The 12,554-nt window shown below is 54.5% G+C and overlaps 1 protein-coding gene across 3 annotated transcripts in view; it reads right to left on the bottom strand.

The window, feature by feature from the left end:
* Positions 1–12,554, bottom strand: part of PLXNA2 (plexin A2) — a 229,128-nt gene that overhangs the window by 80,622 nt on the left and 135,952 nt on the right. For 2 of the 3 annotated variants that reach the window (XM_065936292.1, XM_065936293.1), the window contains exons 5-7: positions 6,437–6,537; positions 2,238–2,361; positions 297–450 (exon numbers count right to left, since the gene is read on the bottom strand). In XM_065936292.1, the coding sequence (XP_065792364.1) occupies positions 297–450; positions 2,238–2,361; positions 6,437–6,537 (379 nt within the window). Of the gene's footprint in view, positions 1–296; positions 451–2,237; positions 2,362–6,436; positions 6,538–11,663; positions 12,204–12,554 lie in introns of those variants that run through there. The other variant, XM_065936294.1, reaches the window with a different exon arrangement.

Here is a 12,554-nt window from a genome sequence, read left to right as displayed (position 1 = left end):
GCCATTCCTTGAAGGGAAGGGAAGTCTGGAAAAACTCTTATGCACACCTTGGAGGCTTAACCCAAACGGGAGACAGGGACCTCCCTCTTCTGGAAATTTCCTTGGGGCATGACAGTTTGCTTTCAAACTTAAACGGGTTTATAAGTCAGATGAGTGTCTGGTGTAAGAAGACCTAGTCAGGCAGCTGCCAGTCAGTCTGTGCTGGCACTTGCCACCCTGTCCCCTGGGTCCCCTACTCTGGGCCAGCCTGGTCAAGCAGCCCCGAGCATTCAACGCCCACCGCAGACGCTTCTTACCCTGATCCAGAGGGATGACAGGCACGTCCTTGGGTCCCGGTGAGATGCAGATGACCTGGCTCCCAGATACTTGTCCCTCTACCTCCGTCAGGTTCCCAAAGGCACAGGAGATGCCCACAGACAGATCGGGGGCATCGCTCACAACCAGGCTGAGCTGTGGGCGGTGCAGAGAGATGATGCTGTGGGAAGGCCCCGCAGGGCTCGGGAGACCTGGGCTCCAGGCCTGGCCCTGCCGCTGTCCACTTGCTCACTCTTCTCCCCAACCTCATCTAGGAAGAGGATGTCAGTCCAGGAGACCTTCCAGCTTTGACACGGAGCCGGTACAGTAGCTCTGAGAGGGGTGTTGCAGGGTCAGTGGTCTCTATTATTAATATTACTTTTCAGTCTTGTCCAGAGTCATAAAGCACCGGGGGGAGAGGAAGGGATGCTAGAGGTGGGGGAGGGTCTCAAAACCCATCTCAGCCTGAGCTTGTTTTGACAGGAAACCATACGAACTTGAAAGCCAGTCATGAACTGAGCCCGTCACAAATAAGCCTTAGCACCGGTTCATAGGAGAACACGTGTCTAGCCTGGAGGTTTATAAGGCGTTTACCACTTGGCTGGCTCCCCTCCCTGGCTGTCACTCAAGGGCTGCCTACCAAGGTGGGGGGCTTCTATTCTCTGTCGGCCTCTGGCTCTCTGCCCCCCGAGTGCACCCGAGAGCAGGGCAGTTGCCTCACAAGACACTTAGGGGAGGAGAGAAAGGAAGGAAGTGGACACCAATGCCCTGGATGATGTCTGCGGTTCCCTAGGCTTCCAGGGAGGCAGGCCAGTGGTCTGCAGGTTTTTCGAGTTTCAATATCTTCCTCTGAATGGTAAAAATATCACAGACTGTTAGAAGAATGATCGAGGAACCATTTAATAGCAAAACACTGCTCTGAATTCCATGTCCTCAGAAGTGGGTTTGTACTAAATGACGACAACATGATCTCTAAGTGGTGTCGGACACGGGAGGTGAGAAACGTGACTCCCAGTGGGGGTTCGCATGGCAACCAAGAAGGGTGGCAACCCGTGTCCTCCAAGAAGCAAGTCCTGAGGGAGGGAGGTCTCGCTTTATCCTCCCACGATGCCTGGAGGGCTTTCTCAGCCCCAGCGGCCATCACCTAGCCTTTCCATACATATGTCTGCCGCTGAATTTCTGCCCCAGTTTCGTTTCCATGGGGCCAAGAGACTTAGGTACAAACTCTGCTGTTTGTTCCCTCAGCTCTGCGAGAGCCAAAACCTCCTGGTGGGGATGAATGAACGCAAGCCTTGGAAGGTTCATTAAGTAATTAGCATTCGTGAATGCCCATAAAACCTCCAGAAGGAAATAACCGTACAGGGCCCAAGGACGTGGAGTATTTGGGACTGCACCTAGACAGGTGTGGAAGGACTGCTGTATTCTCTTCAATATTCTCTTTCGGCACACCCTGTGAATTAAGCCTCAGTCTCTCTGCGTCTGTCTGTCCATCTGTCTGTCTGTCTCTCTCTCACATACACGTACAAAGGCAACTCCAGGTTCCTGTGAGCGACTGTACCAAGCGGTCCCTTGAAATCTATATCATTCACCACAGAATGGGATGGGATTGCATGATGTTGCAGAGGCCTGTTACTAAATGCAAAATGTAGATTTACAAAACAGATCAGTGAGTGATGAGTCTGCAAGGAGTGGGGCAAATGGCCGGGTCCTGGGCAACGACAGGCGCTACCGTAGTTTTCCTACAAAACATCCTCGGAGCGCGTGAAGTGTGGCCCATTTGTACGGAGCTGGCGCGCTGAAGGATCACATCCACGCTTGCGCGCGCTGCGCCCCGCCCCAGGCCCCGCCCAGGTCCTGCCCCAGGCCCCGCCCCGGCCCCGCCCCAGGCCCCGCCCCAGGCCCCGCCCCAGGCCCCGCCCCAGGCCCCGCCCGCGTGCACTCACCAGCCGGCTGTGCTCAGACACGGAGATGCTGCTGGGCTGCACCTCGAGCCTCACGCACTGGCGGATGCTGGCGGCAAATCGGTTAGGCTCCCAGGCCCGCTGGCACCGGTCCCTGCGGGAACACCTGCCATGGACACAGACGCACAGGGCTGAGTGGGGCGCTCTGCCGCGCTGAGGCCCGCGTCCATCTTCTAGGGACGAGCTTCACTTCTTCCAGAGGGCTCGGGGACGCCCAGATCGTCTCCACTGCGGCCAAAGACAGACTAAGGCGGGGCCTTCCCTGGTGGCTCGGTGGAAAAGAATCTGTCAGGGGAAGCGCACTGGCTGAAACCGCCCACCCTGGCCAGGCGGCGTAGTAACCACTGGCATGAGTTGTCTTACGACAGGCGGTCCGGTGAGGAACACGGAACTAATGAGCCACCGCCCACCGGAAGAGTCCGGGAAAGGTCAGAAGGAGACACCACACGTCTGACCACCTCCCAGAATCCTCCTCGCTGGCATCCATCTTGGCGGAACAAGGCCTGCACCACCAGGAAGGACTCTGAGTCAGAATGATGGGCCAAAGACAACCCGGAAACTAGTCCCATCGCGTAAGACCAGAGACTGTGAGCCACGTGGTGGAGGAGTTCTCCTGGGTTCCTTCACCCTCCTGCCCTCTGCCCAGTGGCTTTCCATAAAGTCTCTTGCTTTGTCTACACGTGTATCTCCTGGCACAATTCATTTCTGAGTGTTGAACAAGAGACCAGTTTTGGGCCCTGGAAGGGGTCCCCCTTCCTTCCTGTAACAAATTTGCTTGCCACTGCAGGAGACACGGGTTCAGCCGCTGATTCGAGAAGATCCCACGTGCTGTGGAGTAACTAAACCCCATGCCCCACAAGCCCTGAGCCTATGTTTCAGAGCCCCAGAGCTGCAACTGCTGAAGCCCACGCATCCCAGAGCCCATGCTCTGAAACAAGAGAAGCCACGGCAACGAGACGCCCGAGCGCTGCAACTAGAGAAAAACCCAAGCAGCGACGGAGACCCGGGAGAGCCAAAAATAATAAAAAACAAATTAGAAAATTGTTTAAAAAGAGGACAGACTAAGAGAAGTGGGATCAACACCCCCCACCCCCCAACATGAGAGCTGCAGTTTAGACATAAAGAATAGCTCTTATAGACAGCATCTCAGTGAGTGAGGGACGGAAGGTTGGGGAACAGAAGAAGCATCAGGCCAGAGGCGAAGAATCTGAACTCTGGAGCCAAGCTGCTTGGGTTCTAACCCAGATCTACAGCCTAGTAGCTGTGGCCCCATTGGACAAGTTCCTGGAAGACCCCACGTCTCAGTTCCCCCAGTTGTAAAATTCTGGGCCCAATGATAATACTGTATCTCACAGGCCTGGTGTAAGTATTAAATGAATTAGTGTTTAGAAAACGGCCTGTTCTTGGCCCTACTAAGAAAAATATTAATGATGATGGCTATAGATATTATTATCTGCCCCCCCAGGGACATGTAAAACCCTGGACAGGGTCTTAGCTGTGTGGGATAGCGTGCGTGTGACCCTGTGGCTGGATTCCCGGCTCTTTGAAGGCAGGGGCCATGTTTTATTCATTGAGATAGTCCACCTGTCACGTGGTATATTTTCAATAAATGTTTGTGAAACACAGAGGCAGACAGGGAGGCGGGGGCAGGGTTTCCTTTGTCAGGAAGTGCGCCTGGCAGCTTCGTCCCACACCTTCATCTCTGGTCCTTGGCGCTGCGGGCCGCAGCAGCAGGTGGGCACTGTGACCCCTGCCCACAGGGGCGCGTGGTGGCCCCTGGGAACAGGCTCTGGGGCTGGCGCTTCTCCAACCAAAGCGCCCCCTCCGTGGATGCGACAAGAGTCCACCACCCAGCAGAGATTCCCACCGAACTCCCCCCAAAGTCCCTCCCCCCGACCCTTCCTTGCCAGGCACATAATGGATCTAAATATGAACGCTGTCAAAGGAAAGAATTATGGAGGTTTAAGTGAATCCTTAAGATAGCTCTAAAGTGAGCTCTTGACTGGAGCCTTTATCTCATTGACTCACTGAAATGGCTCTTTTTTATCATACTATTTATGGCAACAGCCCCAACAGAGATAAATAGCCTCCGAGACAATAACACACTTGCAAGAGCAAGGCATACAGAAGAGGCAGGAGGGTTTCAGATCCACTCCGCCCCCGACCCCCGGAACCAGAGGCTCTTGAGCAACCTCCCTCAGCCCTCTGCCTCCGCTCAAATCCAGTGTGTGGTCCTGGCCACTGGAGGTGGTCCCTCCACTCGGCCCCGTCACCCAGGCGAGGGGACGGCGGGTGGGTGGGCAGCCTGGAGGGGCCAAAGATGAGACGGGCCAGGAGTAGAGAAAAGTCCGGGTGACACTGGGGAAAAGCTTCTTCCCCACATGGTGCAAGAGGCAAGCTGAGCTGTTGGAAGGAGCAGTGCATCCCTGGGAGGTGATGACGGGGAAGGGGCTCAGAGCGCAGAGGAAACCTGAGACCCTGAGGCGGTGCAGTCATTCTAAGTCAGCCCCACTGACCTGGTCCAGGAGGAGGACGGGTGGTCTGGGAGACTCGGACATTGTGGCTAGGTTGGCAGGGAGGAGCAGGGAGCGGGTGGTATGGCTGGACCTGCCCACTGCCCAGTGAGGGGGCCAGGTGACCTCTTAAGTGAATCCTTAAGACAGCTCTAAAGTGAGCTCTTGACAGGCCACTGCGAGGAGCTGGGGGTGGCTCTCAGGTTCCATGGAGGAAGAAACCCTCGTGAGGAAAGAGCACCTGCTGGCTGTCGGGCCAGCCTCACTGACAGGAACCCCCACCATCGTAGCCACCTCTCAATGCTGGAGACCCAGGTTCGATCCCTGGGTTGGGAAGATCCCCTGGAGAAGGAAATGGCAACCCACTCCAGTACTCATGCCTGGAAAATCCCATGGACCGGCGAGCCTGGTGGGCTACAGTCCACCAGGTCGCAAAGAGTTGGACACGACTGAGCAACTTCACTTTTCCCCTTGCGGCATTCCCGGGGCCCAGCGGGGGCGCCGTCAGTATCTCTGCCACTTGTCCGACCCACATGGCACCACTCTGTTCGGGTTCTGGAGAGGGCATTTCTGGCAAAAACTTTTTTGAGGAGCCGCTTACCTCCAAATCTAAGCAGGGAACCCAGTGTGTGTGGGTGCCAATCCAGTCCGGATTTTGCATCTGCGAGGCGCCTGCTTCGCTCCCTCCCTGCATAGCCCTTCCAACACCTGCTGCGGAGGCTGGAAGCCAAGAGTGATTGTGCAGGACCCTGAACTCTGGCCCTCCGCCTCCGCCCCCACCCTAAACCAGCACTTCTCCTGGGGGTGCTCTGCTGGCTGGCACAGAGCCCTGGAGTTTCCGAGTCCGAGTCCGCTGGGGAGCAGAATTCCTAGCCAGCAGCTCCCCACCCCCTTTGGAGTTTCTTCCCTCTGCTCTCCCTCTGGGGCTCTTGGAGTTAGGAAGTTTAAGTGCAATTTTGCATTTCTATTGAGCTGGTATTCAGTGGCAGAGGGTGTATCTGTAAAGGGATTTGAGGCCAGTGAGATGTAGACATCTTGGAATCAGGGACTGATGAGGCCAGAAGGGTCCTCCCAAGGGTTCCGAGTCCATGATCATCATTTTGACTTGTGTAGCTTATCCTGAGCTTTCTTACTGCCAAAACATTTATATTTAGCATTTAATCCTCATGGTTCACCTGCGAGGTAGGCATTATCCCTTTTAAGCTATGGGGAAAAGGAGGCCCAGGGTTGTCAGTGGACCATCCTGGGTCACACGGCTGCTCACCGAAGTCCAAACTCCAGGAAGGAGGTGCCTCGTTCTGGCTACACTGAGGAGGTTCTTGGGAAACCTAGAGATGCTTGAACTTCCCTTGCGAGTTCTTCCAACACCACTAGCCTCCCCTGCAGCAAAGGTACAGACTTCAGAGCAGCTGGCCAGGGGTGGAGGGAGTAGGGGTCGGGTTTTGGAGCTGAGACCACAGAGGCATTGCCCTTGGAAAGAAGGTCACTCACGGCCTCTCTTCCTCTTTGCTTTCAGCACTCTGACCGCAATTAGAATTACTGCTCAGCAGAGGGAAATTCCTCTCTCCCTGCAAACTGAGGTCACATTCCTCATCAACACTCCCAGGAAAGTACCTGGTCTTCTGCATTCCAGGTTTTTTTTTTTTTCCCAGACTGTGACGAACTTACATGTTGTGCAGGGCACACCAACCGCAGTGAGGGTCCCCCGAGCTCAGGCACTCCCCGCAAGTCGTGTACTGCTCACAGGATTCCACGGGGACCCTGGTGATCTGGCCGAGAGGGAAAAGACAGCAGGTTAGATCAGGGAGTGATGCCTCCAGACGGTGTGTTCAGACTCAGTTACACCTAACCACTATAGCTCAAATGGGAAAGAATCTGCCTGCGATGCAGGAGACCAGCGTTCAATCCCTGGGTCGGGAAGATCCCCTGGAGGAGGGCATGGTAATCCACTCCAGTATTCTTGCCTGGAGAATTCCACGGACAGAGGGGTTCATGGGGTCGCAAAGAGTCGGACATGACTGAGCAACTCACACACGCACACCCGCACACACGCACACTTGCACTGCCATCACCCCTCAAGAGATGAGACAACAGGGCTGAATCAGTCCTTTAGTGTCCCATCTGTTTCCCCTGCACGAGGCAGGTACAGCTAACAGTCCCTGGGCTTCTGGCCTTTCCCAGAGGTGGGAGCAAGCCCTCCAGCCTCTCTCTGCCTGCGCGAAAGTCCTTGGGAGGCTGGGCCTACTCCTGGAAGATGCTGGAAATGGTTAACTGTGCTGAAAGGCCATTGAGTGCCACCAACTAGTCTCTGAAGAGCTTTCAGCTGGGCTCAGGCTGAGACATCCTGCCTGCAAAGAAAACATTGATAAATAAAAAGAGAGAGAAGGAGAAACTTTCCCTATCAAATAATATTCACTAAGTGGCACAGTCTTTTTACAGCCAAGCAAACGTACCACCTGGATCCAATTACCCCATTCTCTGATGTCTGTATTCAATTTCTCTAGTAAATCTCCCGTCCTTTGAAAAGTCTGGCTAAATGGGAACAGAGATGAGCTGCCTGTCTGATGCTGTCTTGCTGGGGAAAGAGGGAGTGTGTAGCTCAAGCCCGTGACCCCCCAGAGCAGGCAGCCTTCTCCTCCTGGCTTCAGGGTAAGGCCGTGCAGGGCCAGAAACCAGGCCTGTGTGCTCATTACTCACCCTTACCTGCCCAGCGGGTGTAACATGAAGGCCAGGCAGAGGGTCAGAAGATTGAAGTCTTGCATTCGGTATGTCCTAGGTATTTGTCGATGACTGAGCCCGCAGGCTGCTGGGCTGCAAAAACATTTGCTAGGCTGGGAATGGGATCTCATTTGTTAGGGCAGAGAGGTCCCCCACCTACTGGACGTGTGAAGTCAAGCGGAAACACAACCTGTGGTCCAGCGGCCCAGTGTTCCGCCTCTGGCAGGGGGATGAAGGGTCTGATGGAGACGCCTTCACAGCATCCTCCCGAGAGGCTCGGGATGGAGTCTAACACGGCTCACCCAGCAACCGTTTATCAGATGTCAGCGCGACAAGGCTCCAGTGCTGTGTGCTAGAGAAACTGCGGCGAACTGGACACAGATCTGCCCCCCGCAGAGCATGCAGCCCGCGGGACTTGGTAATTACAATCCAAGCCCTACTCTACACTGTGGCGAACATCCATTGCAGGCGAGGGGTATATGCCCTGGGGGCCTCGGAAGCTTGAAGGACGGGCCGCCCAGCACAATCTGTTTGGAAAACGGACCAGCAGCTGAGTGTGGGCGAGTCAGGGTAAGAGTGGGTCTGCTGCAGATGCCTGGAAGGGCCTTCCTAGCTTGAGAGATCACCACATGCAAAAGTAATCATGGCTCTTGGTGCATGCGAACTCAGTCCTGGCCGACACTTTCGCGACCCCATGGACTGTAGCCCGTCAGGCTCTGCTGTCCATGGAATTTTCCAGGCAAGAATATTGGAGTGGGTTGTCATTTCCTTCTTCATGGGATCTTCCAACCCAGCGATCAAACCCGCATCTCCTGTGTCTCCTGCTTTGGAAGGTGGATTCTTTACCCCTGCACCAGCTGGGAATTGTGGCTAAGTTCAGCCTAACGCAAGTGTGGCGTGCACACTCGATGTGATGAGCTGAGAGATGAGGCTGGTGGGTGTAACCAGGGGTCAGATCATGAAAGGTTTGGGGTACCAACCCCAGAAACCTTCCTTCTCTATCGGGTGCCCCCCCCCACTCATTCTCCCCACATCATAACACTTAACATTTTGAATTACAAAGCTTTCCCCTCTGAGTGGCATGATCAGTTTTAAGCATTCCTGAGTTGCCTTTAATAATAAAATAAATGAAATGAAGAAAGCCTAAGTGTAAAATCTGGAACTTCAGTTGAAAAAAGTGGATATTCTAAGTGGAGCTTGGAGGACAGCTGGTTTGAAATAGCTCATGCATGACAGGTGTGTGAGTCTGAGCAGACTCTGAACTCAGAGGTCCAATCGGACCCGACAGGGTGATGGTATGGCTCTCGGGGCTAACTGGGTCACGGGCCGCGTTAATGGACATGGAGTCAGGACGGAGGTGCCCGACCCTGGGGAGCTCCCAGTTCAGTGCTGGGCAGCCTGCCCCTGGAGAAGTGAGGCCCCAGAAGACAGACTTCCCAGAAGGGTGGTCACAGTGGGGCGGCACCCAGCGCTGGCATCTGAGATACAGCTCGAGAGACCTGGATGTTTCTTTAGCTCAGAGAAGATAAATCTCAAGGTGGACACGGACGCGGTCTACTGCAGTTTGAAGGGCAGCGCTGTGACGGAGATGAGACCCAGGGGTGAAGAGTTTCAGGAATGCGCGACTGAAATGTGTCAAGGCTGTCCAATAATGCAGCAGACCTGGGTTCTAGCAGGGACTCCCGTCCATGGGAGGCATGAGCCAAGTCAAGGGGACACGTGTCTGGGAAGCTGTGGAAGGTATACTTCTGCACCCAGAGGAAGGCCACCTGAGTCCTTCCAGCTCTGACTTTCAGGATTCTCCTAACTCATCCCTGAGACTGCTGAATGACGTGGACAGTTCAAAGGTAACCTCCAGCCATACCACTGGCCTTAAGGAGCCCCCGCGGACCCCTGACTCGCGGCCTGCGATTCCTGCCAGCAGCACCTGGCATGTGCCTGCTGGATGCTCTCCCTGCGGGCCCTTCCCCGCTCCTGGGGACCCTCAGCCCTTCAGGGTATCTGTGACCCCAGTCGCCCAGGGGGGCTTCCGCTAGCGCCCTACCCCTCCCAACCCACCCTTGGAGGGCCGCAGTACAGTGCCCGGCCTCCCTTTCCTGGGTTTCGGGCTCCGTGTGAGTGATGTCTGCATCTGGCTGGAAATTAAAACAACTGTCTGCATTGCATTCGGCCCGTCTGTCAAAACACAGCCCTGCTCTCAGCAGCTGGGGAACAGGGCCCTGAATGGGAGCAGTGTCTCCGGCAACAAAGCCCACTTTCACGCCAAGTGCCGCGGAGATAGTGAGAAGCCTGTTCTTCTCCAAACATGAAACCAACTGCACAACTATTTTCCTGTTTCCTGGGCCCTCCTGGTGGGAATTTTTTTTTTTTTAATACACAGAGTTGAAGAGCAAAGTGAAACAGGAAACTTTTATGGCAGTGGGAGTCCTAAAACTTGAATTTATTCTCTTCTCTGAGATCTAACAGCCATATACAAACCAGAGGAAAGAAACGTCACAGGGTACTGGAGGGAGGCACTCAAAGTCAGGTGTTTCCATGGGTGCTCTGTCTTTCCTAAAATCACGTGCTTCCATATTCATTCATCAACTTGTAGTCATTGAGCACATCGTACAGAAAGGCCAGTGCTGGGCACTTTAGGGCAACAAAATCAACAGCAGCATTAAAACACAGCCATCACCTTCAAGTTGCAAGCAGACTAGTAATAAAAACAAGAAAAGTGATGTGTGTTCTAAGAGAGGTATTGAAAGAGGGCTGAGGGAATTCAGAGCAAAGAAAAAACTCCTTCTACATCTAGCCATCCAACATGTGGGCCCGTGTGGCTACCAGCATCTGCGAGGGGCTAGTTGGAATTGAAACAGCCTCTAAAGACAACCGTATGCAGAAGTCTGAGCATGAAAAACCAGAATGTAAAATAGCACATTAACAATTCTTATTGACAAGTGTTGAGAAAATTTAGTGAATTTTGGGTTATAAACCTACCTACTGATTTCAGCTGCCTCTTCTTACTTTTAAAAATATGGTTGCTAGAAAAGTTAAAATGACACATGCCGCTGGGTGCCTGGGGTTTTGTTCTCGTGGGGGAGCGTGGCTCTAGATGGGTGTCCCAAGGAGGCTTTGTGAGGGATGTGGCCTGAGTCTGGGTCTTCAAAAGGGTGAACAGTATATTCACAGATGAGCAGCGTCCTGGGTGGAAGGATCCACAGGAGCAAACAGGAAAGCAGAGCTTGAGGGTAAGGAGTGATGAGTATATGGAAATCTGGAGAGCAGGTCTGGGTTGACTTGGGAAGGACAGAGAAGTCCACACAGCTGGAATACACAATGTCAGCTCTCCAGTCCATCACTCCTTGGCCAAAAGAGTGTCCTCCATGAAGAGGAGGTCTGGATCCTCAAACCAACACCCTTGGCATGACCTGTGAGCTTAAGAGACATCAAAATCCAGAGTCCAACTGAGTCAGAAATTCTGGCATGAGGCAGGGCCTGAGAAATGGTTCCAACAAGCTCTCCAGCTGATTTTTTTATGAGAACCACTGGTAAACGTGACCTTGTGTCCTGGGAGATCTTTTTAAATGTCAGGTTCTGCCTGGGACCATGAAGAAATAGAGTCAAGCTCTGCCTCTGGGCTGCAGAAGGAGCTGGACTGACTCTCGGGGAGGAGGGCTGGAGGTTGGTCTGGGGACTGCTCCACGGCCCAGGGAGGAATTGATTCCAGTATCTCTGAGTCTATGGCAGACCTGAAGGAACCGAGTTCAAACTCCTGGGGTCAGGGGCCACTCAGTCAGCGCCAGGCGACAGCTGGGCACTTGCTCCGGGGCCTGGAGGGTCGGGGAGGATGGGCTGGGGATGCGCGCTGTCTCGGGGAAGCTCGAGAAGGAAAGGGAGCTAGTCCTGGAGAGCGTCCACCGCGTCAGGCGGGGCTTTGTCAGGGCTGACTCAGAGTCTAATGGGACACTCGATGATGACACTTTAATTAGTGTTTGTTTATTACGATTGCGCTTTCATTATGCCGGAGGCTCCCCCCGCCCCCCACTCTGAGTGCGGGGACCTGGGTGGCTGAGTGCGCACACGGGTGTGGCAGTGAGGACAACCCCCAATCCCCCCCAGCCCGCCTCCACCGCCTTCTCCCCTGTACCACGGGGTCACGTCACACTGGAGTCCACCCACCGCTCACTCAGCATTCATCTCCACTTGATCTTAGGTCTTGTAATTACGTCTCTAATGAATGTAACTGCCCTATTAAGCCATTTACTTAAGAAACACTCTTCATTAAAGGTGACTCATACTGTGTTCTTGGCTCCTCCAGCTCTGGGGCCCCAGTCTCCAGGGCCTCCCCCTTGGCCTGAGTCCCGGGGGCTCATTAACTCGGGTGGGGCTCAGCAGGGTGCAGAGTTTGGTTGGAGTGGCCTCCTCTCCCTTCCCGCTCCCCTGCTGGCCCACGGGGTGAGGGGTCTAGCTCGACGACGGCTGTGACAGCAGGTGATCATCAGCTTTGGGGACAAGTCACCAAGGGCAGGGCTAGAAGCCGCCTCCTTCCTGAAGGTCTCGAAGGAAATGGCACATCCGCAGGTCTTGGACCATGCGGGGAAGCCCCGGAGACCTCTGTGACCCTGGTGGTTATCTTCAGCCCGGAGAGTTACTCCATCAGGTGCCAGGCCGTCCCTCTTCAGGGAAGAGCTCCCCACCAGTGCACCAAGGGACAGCAGCCCTTTGGCGGGTAAACCTGGGGGCAGAGAATCAATCCCGCATCTCTGCTACCCTGTGAGGACACCTAGAAGGAGTTACCGGGTTCCAAGAATCCAGGGGTGTCTACGGGAGAGACACCTGAGTTGGAAGGAGACCAACGTAGAGAATTCTGACCGTGGGCTGGGCCTGGGTCCCCCGTGACCCTTCAGTATTTACAGAGCATTTATACTGCAGGCTTCCTTGGTAGCTTACAAGGTAAAGAATCTGCCTGCAATGTGGGGAACCCGAGTTTGATCCCTGGGTTGGGAAGATCCCCTGGAGAAGGCCATGGCAACCCACTCCAGTAACCTTGCCTGGAGAATCCCAAGGACAGAGGAGCCTGGAGGGC

The sequence above is a fragment of the Muntiacus reevesi genome, chromosome 5, assembly GCF_963930625.1.
Source record: "Muntiacus reevesi chromosome 5, mMunRee1.1, whole genome shotgun sequence".
Lineage (NCBI taxonomy): Eukaryota > Metazoa > Chordata > Mammalia > Artiodactyla > Cervidae > Muntiacus > Muntiacus reevesi.
This window is presented reverse-complemented; position numbering and strand designations above follow the sequence as displayed.